Below are 17,419 nucleotides of genomic sequence, written 5' to 3' on the forward strand. Positions count from 1 at the left end.
ATGTGCATATTTTAATTTTAGGAGAATGGCATTAAAAAAAATAAAATCTACTTTTGTTTATTTGTTTGTTTGCTTTTGAGAGAGAGAAAGCACACAAGCGAGGGAGAGAGAGAGAGAATCGCAACCAGGCACCATGCTCAGTGCAGCCGCCAAGGCGGGACTCGATCCCACAACCTGAGATCAAGACCTGAGCTGAAATCAAGAGTCAGGTGCTCGACCAACTGAGCCACTCAGGCGCCCCTTGCTTTTGTTCATTTTTTTCATTGAAAACTTGAAAAGCAGAGAGCAGCAAAACGTTGTCCGCTCTACCAACATTCAAATATAAATAGAGCTGATTCACTTTGTAGTGATTCTTATTCTGTCCTTCCACTCTTATTTCTTCTATATTTGGTGGTGGTGGTGCTCCTTGTTTTGTAGTTCGTTTGTTTTCACTGTTTTAGACATACGGTACGTGCAACTTTGTATTTTACTTTGTAACCGTGTCGTGACTTGAACATTTGCCCATGTCGTTTGGTTTTTGCAGACATCACTTTAACATCCAAGTAATATTCCTCAGTAATACTCTGTCTCGTGGGTAAACTGTGGGTAAGGAAAAGTGTTGAACATCGAAGTTCCAGACTTCAAATTCTGGTTCTTATCTCTTTCCTCCTTCCATTCTACCAGTCTCTATTATGAGAATTGGTGGCATATTTTATCCCAGTTGTGCACGAAATTCCTAACGTATCATTCCAGGCAAATGGGTAATTAAATGACACAAACAGCCTCTTTGACATTAAAACTAAATTGTAAAATATTTATATTTTAATATTAAAATATTAACATGTATATTAATTAATATTTGTGTTACGTTTAATACTCGTATTAAAATATTAATATTTTGAACCCCAGTTACCTCTTCCGTACAGATAGCCTTCACCTCGGGACAGAAGGAGGCCTGTCTGATAACCCGAAGATTAACAAAGCAAACTTGAATTTCCAAAATCCATGCTTTCATGAACATTATCTTCTTGAGTTCTCCTTGACTTTATGAAACTTAGCCTTGTAATTTCTAAAGGAAACCATTAAGAGAGACAATACTAACGACAAGTAAAAATAGAAAAATTCTACAAATCGGGGCCTCTCCACCCCAAACCCAGCATCACATACTTGACAGCACTTTTTTTTTTTAATGTTTTATTTATTTTTAAGACAGAGACATAGCACGAGCGGGGAGGGGCAGAGAGAGAGAGGGAGACACAGAATCCAAAGCAGGCTCCAGGCTCTGAGCTGTCAGCACTGAGTCCGACACGGGGCTCGAACTCACGAACTGTGAGATCATGACCTGAGCCGGAGTCGGACGCTCAACCGCCTGAGCCACCCGGGCGCCCCGACCACACATTTTTTTTTTTTTTCAACGTTTATTTATTTTTGGGACAGAGAGAGACAGAGCATGAACGGGGGAGGGGCAGAGAGAGAGGGAGACACAGAATCGGAAACAGGCTCCAGGCTCCGAGCCATCAGCCCAGAGCCTGACGCGGGGCTCGAACTCACGGACTGCGAGATCGTGACCTGGCTGAAGTCGGATGCTTAACCGACTGCACCACCCAGGCACCCCTGGACCACACATTTTTAAACAAGAAAAAAAAAATGCCTTCTTTTTTTTCAATATTGTCCTGTTCTTTTTCCAATAGAATTCAATATGATGTATTCATGGAAAAGCCTGCCTATCCTTACAAGGTAATAGTTTTCTTTTTGGATAAATCGGATGGAAATTCGTGCTTAGGGATGCTGCTTCCAGAGCCTTTGCGTCCCGAAACCGGGGAGTAGGGGGGTGGGGTGGCGGTGCAGGGGACAGGCCCCCTGGAGAAGGAGGGGTTGTGGTGGAGGGACGGGGGTCTTGGGGAGTCACACAGAAAGGACCTCCCACCACTGCCTTCTGCCACTCGGCCACTCACAGGGTGAGGGACAGTTCCCAAGGTCCGATTCCTGGACGCCCAGCACTACAGAGAGGAAAGGGCAGGTGCCATCTGAGTCCGCACACAAGGTCTCAACCTGGGAGAGGTGGCAAGGGGCTTGCGGCCGTGCTCACCGTAAACACAATGCCCAGAAGAGAGTTGCCATCTGCCTCGTTCAGACATGTAAATGCCTCCTTCTATGCGCTCAGCTCTGCAGAAACCAAGGTGGGGGGTACCCCCGACTTCCCACTCACAGGCCTAGTCCTTGTGTCTCCTCCCCCACAATCCCTCCCCAAAGGATGATGGGGGGGGGTGGGGGGGGGGGACATTTGTGTCCACCGGTGAAGTGGGTTGGCATTAGATACAAAGAAAGCACGAGGCCAGTTCGGTTATGGTGAGACGCAGGAAGGAGACCCCTGCTGATCCGCATTCGGAGCCCACAGGTTACAACTTGAGGGCTACCCCTCAGCCCCGCGAGCCCGCCGGGTCCTGCACTCCAGGCTGCACACTGCGGGAGGCTGAGCACCGTGGGTCTGACGGCCTCGCCTCCACTGAAGCAACACTTCAAAGGGAGGGGCTCTTCCAAGGCCCCTTCACCTCCGTTGCTGACACCCACAGCGTGTTAAGCAATGTGGCAGGGACCACTGGAAAGGCTGTGACTGGAACAGGGACTCGAGCACCAGGCTGCTTGGGTTTGAATGTCAGTGGCTCCACCCAGCCAGCTGTGTGCCCCAGGGCAGCCACGTAATCTCCTGCGGCCCCAGACTCTTCCTTCATAAAATGCGGACAGTAAGAATTTCAGCCGTATGAGGCTGTGGTCGGGATGAAAGGAGTAGTAACTCACAGGGCTCCCTGAGGGGGCGCCTGGGTGGCTCAGTCAGTTAAGCATCCGACTTCAGCTCAGGTCACGATCTCGCGGTCCGTGAGTTCGAGCCCCGCGTCGGGCTCTGGGCTGACGCCTCGGAGCCTGGAGCCTGCTTCCGATTCTGTGTCTCACTCTCTCTCTGCCCCTGCCCCATTCATGCTCTGTCTCTCTCTGTCTCAAAAATAAATAAAACGTTAAAAAAAAAATTTAAAAAAATAAGGGCTCCCTGAGAACCGTGCCGAGTGCACACGACGTGTTCAGTAAGCGCTGTGGCTCGTTGTCATTCCTGGCCTGCTCCCCAGGAGCCACCGCCTGGAAACTTAGCACGCCTGCGGCAAGTCATGATTCCTGGTCAGCTTTGACCTAAACGTATGCATCCTTCCAGCCCTTTATTCATATTCCAGCTGAGTGGCTTTCCTGTCACCGAGGAGTGCATGAGGATCGGAGGGGCCCTGGGGCCTCACCTGTGTCTGTCACACGCTTTTTGGCTTGGCTCCCAGAGTCCAGGTCTGGGCCATGGGTGCTCAGAGAGCCCCTGGCTTTTCCTGGCACAAGGTTGCTGAGACACTGAAACTGTGCAAACCACTGCAGGCAGGACGTGTTACACTCATATGTGTTTGTTAAGGCAGGGGGTGGGAAAAGGAAGCAGGTTCAGGTTCAGCAGCGTTTCGTGGGTCCCTGATAAACAGGAAGGCTCCCGCTCCCACTTCTACACGCATGCCCTGAAGGTCCCCCACCCCGAGCACACCAGGCCCCTCCCCCACTCTGAAACAGCTGACCACGCAGGCCTGCAACCATCCACGCTCCCCAGGATCCAGGATCCATGGCTCTTCCTGAACCCTTGCACTGCAGACGGGGCAGGGAGCTGGCGTTTGGCTCAGGAGGCCAGAACCCCAGCCCCGCCTCCACAGGTGCCCCAGAGACCCTCCACCGTCCCAGCCCAAGGCAGGTGTGGCAGGGAGGACGTTGAGTAAATGCACATGGCGATGGCAATGGCCGGATAGGGCCACCATTACCTTAAGTATAACCCCCTCATCGTGTTCGGCTGCTTTGACTTCTCAGAGTCCTTTCATGGGGACTTGCATTACCTCTCGGGGTCACCAGGGAGTGAGACAGGACAGGCATCATCCCGCTAAAAAGAGAAAGCCCAGGAGAGTCTCCTGATCTGGCCTCGAGGCCCGGAACAGGGCAAGGGTTGACACTTGCCTGAAGAGCTTACCTATGTCCCCTAGTTCTCGATCCCTGTGGTCACCTGATCTAGGATCTGCCATCCCACTGCTCCTTTTTAATGGCGCATCCTGAGAACACAGCCACTTTGCCCTAGCCGCAGGCTGGCACAGACCCAGGCCTTCCCACGGGTCCCTTGGAAGTGAAACGAGATCTGTCTGTAGCTCCCACAGGCACTGAGCCTCCCGGATACGGCAAGTGGCCTCCTCCCCTCTCCCTCAACCTCTTCACCCCCCAGCCTCAGAATGCAGCCCCCTCCCCGTCCCCCTCTGCGTAGGGGAACCCTGACCCACACAGGGCACAGGCCTGTCGCTGAAGGGCCACCGAACCCAGTAAGAACCTTCTGGGACCTTACCTCCCCAGTGAGAACAACAGCAGCCAAGACCACATTGCCCACTCTCGTCTCATCCCCACCGGCGGGGACCTATGAGGGAAGGTACGATTATCAGAAAGGTGCAGAAGCCGAAGCCCAGAGAAGTTAAGTAGGTTACCCAAAGTTACTCCACAATCGTGCAAGAGCCAAGATCTAAGCTCGGGTCGTTTGGCACCGAAGTCCGTGCTTTGTCTACCAACCCCAGTCGCCACCCATTTGGGTTGGCGGTGTCCCTCACGCTTGTCTCTGCCATTCGACCGGTTTACATGAGGTGACCTCAGGGCTGAAATACCCCCAAAGACCCCTCTCATCCCTTTGAATTATGGGCTTTTGTTCCCACTTAAAAGCCAGAGATTCCCGAGGAAGAACACAGCTGTGGTGTTTGGGGGTTGCCCCTTTTGATACTAAGCTGTCAAATGGCAGGATCTCTGCCTCACAGCCACTGCTCTGTCATCAGGCCCTGTGGAAACCTTTCTCCATAATGGCGGTATCTGTGGTGGGCAGACTAGAGGGGACAGGCCTCAGGGCTTGATTTTAGCTGCAGCATCTACTCTGGTATTTTTTTTCCACTCTCTGAGGCAGCAGTGAGGCCAAAAGGGCCACTGAAATGGGCAGGGTCATAACGAGGAAGGACAGAGAATGCTCTGCAACACTAGAGTGTCAGCAATGGAAGCCTGGCCCATTGGCCTTTGAAGGCATCCGTAGAGACTTCTACTCCAAACGAAGCAGCAGTTGGCGATGTGGGGCTGCGCCGCCCGGAATGGCTCATGGGCCTATTTACCACCATCTACGAGCTGGTCCCTCTCAACCTGCGACATCCACCATCTGGGATGGGCAGAGTCTGCAGGAGACGGAGGATAGCACCCCACCCCCACTTTCCCAGCAGGCCTTAGAACCCAGCGCCTACCCGGACCCCTGTGTGGAAGTTGACCCGCCCCTGTGCTCCCTTCTGACAGGGAACCCGCTCAGGGGACCACCTTCTACGCCGCCCCCCCTTTCATCTCTGAATTGCCCCACGAGTCTCCATACCATGATGCGATGCCTTCCACATCCTCCGTGCAGCAAGATGGAGAACTTCTGGCCTGGCATGACGAGAGCACGCAGACAGAATGGATCTATGAGAGTAAGTTGGGTAAGGGGAGCTGCCCCCTGCTGGCCGTCACACAGGGGGCTGGAGGGGGCATGCATTCCGTGCGTGCCAAAGAGCGGGGCTCCCGCATTGCCCCTCATGCTGATGACAGATATTTCTTCCCGTGCCATTCGATATGGTACTTTAGGGAAAAAGTTAAACTCCTCTACTAGCCCTGCCACCCCCATCCTCCAGCCCAGACCCCCCTCAGAGAAAGAGCATCAGCAAAGTGCTAAAACAAATACCTTTTTCGGGGCGCCTGGGTGGCGCAGTCGGTTAAGCGTCCGACTTCAGCTCAGGTCACGATCTCGCGGTCTGTGAGTTCGAGCCCCGCGTCGGGCTCTGGGCTGATGGCTCAGAGCCTGGAGCCTGCTTCCGATTCTGTGTCTCCCTCTCTCTCTGCCCCTCCCTGTCTCACGCTCTGTCTCTCTCTCAAAAATAAATAAACATTAAGATAATAATAATAAATAGGGGCGCCTGGGTGGTGCAGTCGGTTAAGCGTCTGACTTCAGCCAGGTCACGATCTTGCGGTCTGTGAGTTCGAGCCCCGCGTCAGGCTCTGGGCTGATGGCTCAGAGCCTGGAGCCTGCTTCCGATTCTGTGTCTCCCTCTCTCTCTGCCCCTCGCCCGTTCATGCTCTCTCTCTCTCTCTGTCCCAAAAATAAATAAAAGTTGAAAAAAAAATTAAAAAAAAAATACCTTTTTCAATCTTCCCCTCTCTTTTCATTAGCCTTCCTGTCCCCGTTCTACATGAACACAGGCCCTATTTCCCTCGGGGACACAGGCCATTACCTTCCCAGATTACAGACTGGTTCCTCGGGGTGACGGGCTGTATCCGGATGATCACGTGGACAGTGGCAAATGGGATTCTGTCTCAGCAGGCAGGCAAAGCCAGCCCGAATGCAGAACCAGCCAAAATCATCGGCAGCGTGAACTTTTGTAGCCACAACCTGGAGACACTCCAGAGACAGTTTGGCAAGATTGCGTTGAGAATCTTAATCCTCTACCCAATTAAGCCCAAAGTCCCCTCACTCTAGGATCCCGGGACGGAACACTGAATAGCATTTCTTGCCGTTATTAATAATTTAAATCCCGCCTTCGTGAGATTGATCCATCACGGGTTCACAGATTCATTTCACATCTGTAGTCATGGCAGCGGTAAATTAGATTCCCCCATCACCCCTCCCCCCTTCCCTGCCTGCATCCGTGCCTGCTATATTTTGTAGCTCAAATGTGGTTAAATGAAATTAAGAGCCCGAAACCCTATGAGGGAGGGGGGAGAGGCCGAGGGCAGGGCCACGCAGGCCAGGAGCCCAGTGGCGCGGGCAGCCCAGGCGGGATGAAGAGTATGTTATGGGCTAAATCAGTTCGTGTGGGACTTCGGTCAGCACGTGAGCTCCGAGGGAGCCCTGAGAACTGGAACCGTTTCAAAGTCAATAAGCATGACAGCTGGGGAGAATCTGAGCATTTATCTAAATATTCATAAGCAGGATTCTTAAAGCCATTTACTGGGTAATAGCCTGTAAAGGGCCAGTGCTAAGCTTGAAAGGATGTGGGAGGGAAGAAAGAAGATAGAAGAAGGCAGGGGGGAGGGAAGGGGGGCACCAAAGCCTGTCCTTATAGCTGTGGACCCACCTCCAGAGAGAGAGAGAGCCTCCTGCCGTCACTGTTTTATCTGACATGTTCATTCATGATCCTTTCGGTCCCTAAGCTTAATTTACAGAGCTAGTCATGTCTGTGTCTAATTTAGGTCTGAAGCACTCTGCATATTTGGTCTGTAGGGGCACGTTTTGCAGCTAAGTGTCTTTTTAACACTGAGTTCTTTACAGCCAGCATATGTTTGGTGTTTATTAAAAGTCTAGCCACCCACGGGAAGTGCCTGCTGATCAAATACTGTGACATGGGTGGCTTGGGCCAAAGATGTGCTCTGGGTTGGAGGCTCTAGGCCAGGACCAGGGACACACCCAGGTTCCTGCATTTACGTGAAGGGGTGGTGCTCACAGCAGAGGTTGAAACACAAGGGACAGCAGGCAATTCTCTAAAATTTGTGGAGGTTTTTCTTTCCCCTTCTGCCTTGGATCTGCAAGCCATCCTTTGGAGAGCACGGCTAACAGTTGGGCCAAACGTGCCTATAATAGGTACATGATTATGTCTGGGCAATGGGATGGGGCAGACAGATGGCAAAGATACTTCCTTCTGAAGTGAAAGAGCTGTAAGAGAAAGTGACGGCGTGCAGGAAAAAACCAGGAAGTACGGAGGTCCAGGAAGGTGGAAGGGCTCAAACCCACGTCAAGAGGAGAGAGAGGAAAGTGACACAGGGAAAATGATGCGTGGGTGACGGGGTGGGGCCCATGTCATGAAGGAAAGCCAGTCCTTGTGCGGCTGGAGTACAGAACACTAAGGACTCCCAAGGAGGCAAGACACAAAAAAGAATCTGCTCTCAGCCCGGGGCAGGAGCCAGCCACCCACTTGTTGGAGAAACACAGACATTCAAGGCAAAAAACAAGCCAAAACGCTGGCTGTGTAGGGCTGAGGGCCAGTGGGAACAGCAGAGGTGAGAGCAGGCATCGATAATGCGATTCCTCCGGGTCCGGGACTGTGCATCCCTGTCCCAGATTTCCTGTAAAGATGCAGACGTCCAGCCTTATCAGGATCCCTGTCTGCATTCTTAACAACATCCCCAGAGGATTCATAGGCACAGGAATATTGGAGAACCAGAGAACCTCAAGTGGAGGATAAATTTCACGGGGGCTAGGTTCCTCTTTTTAAAGCATTGGTAAGTTATGGGATTGTTCAACCCCCGCGGGCCAGAAACAGCATTTTACATGGCAAGGCCCTTCTCAACAAATAAGACTTTGAACCGAATATGGAGGGAAAACACCCAGATAAATCCTTGAAACCTATTACGACGGAGAGTGGCAGTCTGATACTGAAGGAATGCTAACGGCACAAGAAATGCCTCATGACGTATATAAGGAAGTGTTCCGAGGGAGGACCAGAAAGGCTATTGATGGCCTCAGCTGTCTACCTACCCAGGCACAGAGCAGGATCGTGAAGAACTGCAGAAGTTCTAACACAGAGCATTATGCCCATGGCTGTAAAAATCCTCAAGACTTAGTGCCTGGCACATAGTAAGCCTGTGTGAGCATACTGTAAATATTTGTTAAATCCTTGCAAAATTGTTGTTGAATCCTCACCTGATTCAGGGCCAGATATGGTGATAGGAGGGTGTATCCTACTCCCCAAAAAAAGTCTTGGTAGGAAGGGGGCCCCGTATAGAAAGATGTGTATACAAAGAGATACTGTCCGTATAGGAATGTGGGTGGGGATAAACAGAGGGAGGAAGGGCTGTCAGTGGAGTTTATCTCAAGCCACCTGGCCGGATGGGGGAAGACGGTTGGAAAACTCCCCAAAGTGCAGACCAGTGCCGTTTCCTCCAGTAGACTCAGATTTTGAAAGATCACACGCAGAGGCTAAAAAGATGAGAAGGTTACCTGTGATAAAGGTAGGAAAATGGCTCAAACTTAAGAATAGTGGCAGGAGGGCTGAAGCCCAGGACAAACTTATTCTTCCCAAAAAGTCATTGCTGTCACCATCCCCCTCACCACCACCATCATCATCATTATCATGCAGGCAGCCACAAAAAAAAAAAGAGGGTCCTTTTACAATATGATTAGGGTTGGGCGCCTGGGTGGCTCAGTCAGTTAAGCCTCCAACTTCGGCTCAGGTCATGATCTCACAGCTTGTGAGCTCGAGCCCCGCGTCGGGCTCTGTGCTGACGGCTCAGAGCCTGGAGCCTGCTTCGGATTCTGGGTCTCCCTCTCTCTCTGCCCTTCCCCCACTTGCGCTCTTTCTCTCTCTCTCTCTCACAAAAATAAATAAACGTTAAAGATTTTTTAGAAATAAATAAAATATGATTGGGGCAAGAAGAAGATCAAGGTAAACAGGGACACCGTTTATAGTGCAATTCGGAGGAACGAGTCAGAGGAAGTCAGGTCCTTTGCTATTTAATTTTGACTTCTCTAAGAAGGAAGAGTGATCTCTGGATTGAAATAGATGCAACAGGGGCGCCTGGGTGGTGCAGTCGGTTAAGCGTCCGACTTCAGCCAGGTCACGATCTCGCGGTCCGTGAGTTCGAGCCCCGCGTCGGGCTCTGGGCTGATGGCTCGGAGCCTGGAGCCTGTTTCTGATTCTGTGTCTCCCTCTCTCTCTGCCCCTCCCCCGTTCATGCTCTGTCTCTCTCTGTCCCAAAAATAAATTAAAAAACGTTGAAAAAAAGAAAAAAGAAAAGAAATAGATGCAACAAAATTAGGCAAGAAATAGCAGAAACCAAAGGCTGGTGAAAAGATCAGAAGGGAATGATAACTCCGTGTCCTGACCGGGATAAAACATACACCAGAATATCTATAGAGCGAGAGTGGCTTAATCACATGCATGGTTTTTGAGGAAATGGGAAATGAGTCTGTGCGACCAACCCGGGGCAAAAATACTGAGAGCAAAATGGTCACAAGAAACCAGCATAGGCTAAGGACAAATCAAGGTCCCTTCTTGACGAAGTTAGTAGATCGGGGGAACTGTGGTAACCCAGTAGGCCCACATTCCACAAGGGGGTTCATTTGCAAAGCCTTCCTGCTATTCCGTGGACGAGATGGAGAAATGTCAGGTGGACGCTAATGGAAGATGATAGAATGAGAACTGTCGAATAACCACCCAGAGATACTGTTTAAGGATCAGAGTCAACCCAGTTTCTAGTGGGGAGCCACAGGGCTCGGGACATTTTAGCACAGACCTGGATACGGACGGAGGAGGAATATTTATATTTGCAGACGACCTGAAGCTGTTGGTTGATGGGGATAATGCAATCAGATTCTAAACAATCCTGACAGGCGGAAACATTGACCCGGGACTAGCTGCATAAAGTCCAGCGCTAACTTAGAGCGGATCCTGCTTTGAAGCCCACAGAAATGGTAGAATGGGAAAGTACAAGGTGGGGAAGGCCTGTTTGGGGTAGACACTTTACTCATCCACAAGTTTAAGAAGTCAGTGGTATGACTGATGTGAGTGCTGGAAAAGTTAGCGTAACCAAATACAGTTAAAAGATGATACAAACGGAAATCAGTCCTGCTTTGGCCAGCCCCGGGACAGCTGTTCAGCGTGAGGACTGCCACACCGCATGAGAGTTGGACGCAGACTCGGAGGAGAGAGCGGCGTTAGACTCAGAGGCTGCGTCATCCGCAGACGTGTTGGCACCAAGGGGGTGGCAAGCCTGGAAGACGCGTGGCTCTGAGAGAGGATAACTGCCTTCAAGCATCGATGCTCTCCGCACAAGGACGAGGTCTGACTCTGCCTGTGCGCTGAAGGGCTAGAGTAGGACCGCCTTCGGGGAAATACGTTCAAAAAAAAAAAAAAAAAAGATCGCTAACAGAGCTATGCCACAGTGGGATGAGTTTTCTTCCTTTTTATATGATTTTTTTACATTTTTTAAAAATTTTTTTTTAACGTTTATTTTTTTTTGAGACAGAGAGAGACAGAGCATGAACGGGGGCTGGTCAGAGAGAGAGAGGGAGGCACAGAATCCGAAACAGGCTCCAGGCCCTGAGCTGTCCACACAGAGCCCAACGCGGGGCTCGAACTCGCAGACTGCGAGATCGTGACCTGAGCCGAAGTCGGACGCTTCACCGACTGAGCCACCCAGGCGCCCCTATTTTTTTATATTTTTTTTTCTTAATTTTTTTTTCAACGTTTATTTATTTTGGGGACAGAGAGAGACAGAGCATGAACGGGGGAGGGGCAGAGAGAGAGGGAGACACAGAATCGGAAGCAGTCTCCAGGCTCCGAGCCATCAGCCCAGAGCCTGACGCGGGGCTCGAACTCCCGGACCGCGAGATCGTGACCTGGCTGAAGTCGGCCGCTTAACCGACTGCGCCACCCAGGCGCCCCTATTTTTTTATATTTTTAATGACGTTGAATTTATTACTAGTTTCCTTTATAAGTTACAATTTTTATCTTGTTGAAGGAGTTCTTCAACTCAAAAACAACAAAGTTCTTCTCCAGTATTTTCTCTTTTTTTCCCTTCTTTGAATGAATATAACTTATTGTCAAATTGACTTACCTACAACACCCAGTGCTCATCCCAACAAGTGCCCTCCCCAATGCCCATCACCCATTTCCCCCTCTCTCACCCACTACCCCATCAACCCTCAGTTTGTTCTCTGTATTTAAGACTCTCTACTGGTTTGCCTCCCTCCCTCTCTGTTTGTAACTATTTCCCCCTTCCCTTCCCCCATGCTCTTCTGTTCAGTTTCTCAAGATCCACATATGAGCGAAAATATATATCTGTCTTTCTCTGACTGACTTATTTCACTTAGCATAAAACCCTCCAGTTCCATCCATGTTGCTGCAAATGGCAGGACTTCATTCTTTCTCATTGCCAAGTAGTATTCCATTGCTTATATAAACCGCACCTTCTTTATCCATTCGTCAGCTGATGGCCATTTGGGCTCTTTCCATAATTTGGCTACTGTTGAAAGCGCTGCTGTAAACATCGGGAGCGGCTAAAAGGAACAAACCAGGAAACTACAGACGCTGACGAGGACGCGGAGAAATGGGAACCCTCTTGCACTGCTGGTGGGAATGCAAACTGGTGCAGCCGCTCTGGAAACCAGTGTGGAGGTTCCTCAGAAAGTTAAAAATAGAACTACCCTACGACCCAGCAATAGCACTGCTAGGAATTTACCCAAGCGCCACAGGAGTGCTGATGCACGGGGGCATGGGATGAGTCTTCTTCAAAGCTGGAGAGGTCCTTGACTGCAGAGGGCTCAGCCTCAGCTAAAGGACTGATAGTCACAGATGCTGCACGGGTGCGGGAGGCTTGCGTCCTGACCCCTTGGCCCAGGCTCGAATCCTGACACCCCCGGGGGCAGGCGGAGCAGTTTGCCTCTGCTTTTTGACCACTGGCCTGCTAGTCTCTGCTGTGCACACATAGGACTTACATACAGGACGTGTGTGCGCGCATGCACGGGTGTAGGGATAGGAAGAGGGAGAGGTGGGGAGGGCACAGAAAGGAATAGGGACTACAAGACCCCGCCAGACATAAAATAACGATAACCAAGAACTTACAAAAGTCCTCAGAAAATACAGTAGCCTCCCATTGCGTATCTTAGCGGATCGTACTAGATAGCCCCCTTGTGTCCCCGCCAGCTCCCATCGAACACGCCTCAGAGAGCACCAGGAGGGCAGACATGCCCACTTCCCATAGTGACACGCATACCCCATACATTTCCACACGGCTTTGGAGCGACCTGGAGCTCCAAAATCTCCCGCCATACTGTTCTGTCTATCCTGAGGATCCTAACTGGCCCTGCGGTGACCAGAGGAGAAGGCCACAGAGGGGCTACGTGTCCCGACCCCTGGTTCACCGCAGTCCTGGATAAGTTGGCAGAACTAAAGAGGAGGACGAAAGGCAGGGGTGCATCTAGTGCCCTCCAATCTGCTCGTCCCCTCTCGCGATCAGCCTTGGGCATCGAGGAAGAACTTCGGGCCCTAAATGTCTAATATGGATCCCTCGGAAAGTGGGAGTTTAAAATCGCTAACGGCCACCTTCTTCTGTCTCTCAACAGCACCTGCAAAATCAAAATCAAAACTAAAACTCTCCACAACCACACGAACCACTGCGAAGTCAGATTTGGAAGGTATTTAAATCTTATGATCTTATGATGATTTTATTTTATTTTTTTTTAATTTTTGTTTTAATGTTTATTTATTTTTGAGACAGAGAGAGAGAGAGAGAGAGCATGAACGGGGGAGGGGCAGAGAGAGAGGGAGACACAGAATCGGAAGCAGGCTCCAGGCTCTGAGCCATCAGCCCAGAGCCCGACGCGGGGCTCAAACTCACGGACCGTGAGATCGTGACCTGAGCTGAAGTCGGACGCTTAACCGACTGAGCCACCCAGGCGCCCCGATCTTATGATGATTTTAAATGACTTGTAGAAGTTAACAAATCCATCCACAAGAAGGTAAGAATAACAGGATGAGCGTGCCCCCGGCCAAAGAGAGACCTCCTTTGACCTTTTAGGATACAGCGATCTTACCTAAGGCCAGTGGCCAAGGCATTATTTCTAGGGCTTGGTGCCAGGCTCAGGGACCAAGGAAGAAACGGAGCCAAAGGGTAAAGTGCTTTTAAATTTGAATGAGAATTGAATTTTGAAAAGGGAGGTGAGGGTATTTACCACTGGAATTGGAAGGAAAGGTAATAGGTTACCCTTACTCAGTTTCTTCTGTGACATTTACCGTATACCTACCGACACTTAATTGTTCACCTACTGCGTACTGGGCAGGATATAAGATGGACAAAACCATCACAACCTCTGACAGACAGTGGCCACGCTTGCAGTGAACGTAGCAGAGCATATAGAGTTGTTGAATCGCTACGTTGTGCACCTGTTCCTCCAGGAGCTCAGTGTGCCCGTGAAAAGAAAAAAATGACACCTTCTCAGAATTTAAATTCTGGTGGGGGGGATGAAGTGTGAACAGAGGGAGGGGAATCACTATTTGTCGAACGTAAGCAACAGGCCTCAAACTGCCAAAGACTGTGGAAGCCACTTACCCCAAAACCCACGATCTCCACTCTGGTCTCCCCCAGCTATTTAGGACGTGCTTTTTAAACCGATTCCCTCAAGGACCCAAAGGTCCAGACAAGTTCACCATACCACATCCTATCAATAATTGCTGCTACTCTTTTTCAGTGTGTGCTACCCCTGACGTGGCTCACGAGGAGGAAAGTGGTAAGCGCCCGGCATAACTTGTCCAAAGATCCCTGCTCCCCGCAGAGTGTCCTGGGCTGCGGGGTGGTGCCCCGGGAGGGTCGGTCCCTTGCTGGTCCAGCTTGCACCAAGTCCTCGAGAGGACCCGGGGCCGTGCTGGGCACCCGGCCTCTGAACTTGGATGGGCTTCCGTGTCCTTTCCTGAAGAGGAGGAATAGAATGAGAAACAGAGAGAGGGTCTCTGGAGCAAGACGGAATGACCTGGGAGAGAAGTTCATCCCTTACTCAGGAGCCCCACATTTCAAGAGGGTCTAGCTGGCTGCCGGCTTCCCCGAGGGCTGGACAGCAGGGCTTGACAAGGAAGCGAGGGCCCGTCCAAATAGACATATCCAATGGCACCTTGGTAGGGAATAAATTGGAGCCCCCACAAATGGTGCCTTGAAACACGTTCGTTCTTCATTAAGGAGGGCTTAGTTGAATCCTATGAAGGGGAAAGACAGGAGGGAATCCTGATGGTGGCAAAATCCCCACTGACACCTCCCACCCTCACCCCCAAAGCAAAAGCCCCACAATTAACCAGGCCCATCCTATTAGAAACAATTTAGGGACTACAGTATCTTGTCTTTCAACGTGGTAGGGGCTGAGGGGGAGATTAAGTCTGGGACACACAGGTGGCTTATCAAACAAACTCTCAGACTCTAGACAATGTATCCCACCCACTACCCAACCCCCCCCCCCCAGAAGGGTACCGATCAATAGAATTGTCTTCATCTTAATCCATTTCCAGGGAGGGTTTGGAGCTGTGCCGCTCAAACTTTAATGGACAGAACGATCACTGAGGATCTTGTTAAAATGCAGATTCCGGCTCAGTAGGTCTGAGGTCCTGTATTTCTCACAAGCTCCCAGCAGCAGCTACTGCTACTAATCCATGGGCCCCACTTCGAGGAGCAAGGTTTGAGAACAGCTTATAGGCTTGTGCCCTTAGCAATCACCAGACGAGCCAATCCCTCAACCCACCTGTCGAGAATAAGAAGGAACTTACTACAGGAAAGGTCGAGGAGGTGAAGGCAGGACAAAGTTGCTTCTGTTGCCTGTTTATCAGCAGAGCTAGGTTGCCCATTGCTGGCCCCACGGCTGGCCCCACGGCTCATCCTTCACTGCTTCCTCTCTCCCTTTCCTCATCCACGATGAGGGGATCAGCCCTGCAGGGGCGGCTCAAACATCTCTCCCGAATTCGGGAACTATGGTTCCGGCAGGAAAAGCCATTAGAAGAGAGGCACCGATTGGATGGAGAAAAAATTAAGATCTGTGCTTAACCGGCTCCAGAGAGGACACAGTCTACTTTAGGGAATCCTGTGTGCCTGGCACCTACCAACGTCAGCCCCGCTCCTCTGTGCTGCCCTGAAGACGAGCCTGACACAGAAGAGGGGACCAGAGAGCCAAGGGGCTGGGTGACAGCTTGCAAGTAGCCCGTAGGGCCACCGCTCAAGGGCCTGACACTTCCCCCGCCCCCACCAACCCTCCCATAGGGCCTCACAGGGGAAGATGAGCAGCTCACCAGAACAAAGGTAGAGGTAGACAGAAATCCCCAAAGGGAAAGTTAATTAGGCATTAGGCATGAAGCTTTGCCTTGTCGTTCAGCCCCAGTTGTGGCTGTTGGCGCACAACTGCTGAGCTTGTCTTGACATGGAGACAGCGCCCGTTGACGTTAGTACGGTTAATTATTGTGTTGAATCGAAGCCTTCAGAAGGCTGTCGTTCGGCATCCAGGACTGCCAAGCCACCTTCTTCCCGCGATAAACACCTAGTTTTGTTTCCCTCAAAGGAGTTCATTTGCATTATTCCATAAAGCCTATTCAAATGGGGAATCACAAATGATGGGGACTTGCTAAGCTATCTGGGCCAGAGCCAGGCTCTCACTCTCGATCTAGGGCGGGCGCATACTCGAAGAATCTTCCACGGGAGGCACCTCCTGCCACTCCGTCTCTCCAGACGCGTTCTCCCAGGTCCTCCACATCCGGTCTCCAGTGACCACCACAAGGAGCCTCCCCCTCAGAGCTTGCTGGAACTCCCATGGATTGTTGCTGGGTGTTCCCGAATGGCTTTTCAAAACGTTTCTCGGCCGTTTCCGTGTTTCTGGGGGATACAAGGTGTTTCTGGAATCGAGCAGAGAGGCCCCCGGGCCTGGTGTCGGTCCAGCTGAGTGGGGGCTCTCTATCCCAACAGAGTTTTTATTACTGAACCAAAACTGGGAAGAAGTGCAAGGTAAACGCGTGCAGAGATCACGGAGAATCTTCTCCATCCCCAAAGAGACACAAAATCGGACACAATAAGTCAGCCCTGCACCAACCTGGTGGATTTTCAGGGCTCTCTGGGTGGGCCGGCTTCAAGGAACTGCTGTCATCCTGAAGCGGAGAAAACAGGCCCCAGTAATTTCCCTGGGGGCTCAATTACCGTCTGAGAGCCCGTCCCTGAGCGCCCCCCTCAAGAGCCACACCTTCCCGGGAGCAGGAGATGGGGCCCAAGATGTAATTATCAATTCCTTGATTCAATTTGCACCCCGTCGACACTGGAGGCTCTAAGCCCCTCTCCTGGCCCAGGCTGTACCTGACCTTGAGAACAAAGGCATTTGCTCTCTGCTTTTTATGCGCTCACAGGCTCGAGAATATATCTCTTATGCTTTAATTCGCAATTAGGAGCCGTACGTACGTCTGGAAATCGGCAATTTTTTTACAACGCTGGCAGGAGTTAGGAATATTCCTCAGGATTTCCAAGAGGAAATCACACTCAGAATAGATCTCTCCCAGAATAAAATCTAAAATTCTTCCCATAGCCTATAAGGTCCTCTGTGGGCTGGCCTTGTAACCCCTTCCCTGCTCCCCCATTTCCACTCCCGCTACCTTCCATATTCACCCCTTTCCAGGTATCCTGTGCCTCTTACAGTTTGTCAGTTATGTCAGCCACACTCCCACATACTGTCACCTCAGGGCCTTTGCACCTGCTAGCCCCCTGCCAGGAATGTTCTTTTCCAACTATCTGCCTGCTTGTCCACTGCCTTACTTCATTCAGGACTCACTCAAATGTCACTGTGTCAGATGAACCTTCACCAGCCACTAGTAACACACACTTC

At 51.0% G+C, this 17,419-nt stretch overlaps 1 protein-coding gene and 1 long non-coding RNA gene across 4 annotated transcripts in view; one reads left to right on the plus strand and one right to left on the minus strand.

Annotated features, from left to right (window-relative positions):
* Positions 1-17,419, plus strand: part of ERICH6B (glutamate rich 6B) — a 54,276-nt gene that overhangs the window by 4,895 nt on the left and 31,962 nt on the right. For all 3 annotated transcript variants that reach the window (XM_019826676.3, XM_045053212.1, XM_045053211.1), the window contains exons 2-5: positions 1,671-1,716; positions 5,356-5,522; positions 13,148-13,219; positions 14,273-14,311. In XM_019826676.3, the coding sequence (XP_019682235.3) occupies positions 1,671-1,716; positions 5,356-5,522; positions 13,148-13,219; positions 14,273-14,311 (324 nt within the window). The remainder of the gene's footprint in view (positions 1-1,670; positions 1,717-5,355; positions 5,523-13,147; positions 13,220-14,272; positions 14,312-17,419) is intronic.
* Positions 2,932-5,821, minus strand: LOC109498055. Its single transcript, XR_002154626.2, has 5 exons — positions 5,774-5,821; positions 5,429-5,514; positions 4,382-4,450; positions 4,019-4,161; positions 2,932-3,931 (listed from the first exon to the last, which is right to left on the minus strand). It is a non-coding gene; the product is annotated as an uncharacterized LOC109498055 (long non-coding RNA).

Source organism: Felis catus, chromosome A1 (genome assembly GCF_018350175.1).
Source record: "Felis catus isolate Fca126 chromosome A1, F.catus_Fca126_mat1.0, whole genome shotgun sequence".
Classification (NCBI taxonomy): Eukaryota; Metazoa; Chordata; class Mammalia; order Carnivora; family Felidae; genus Felis; species Felis catus.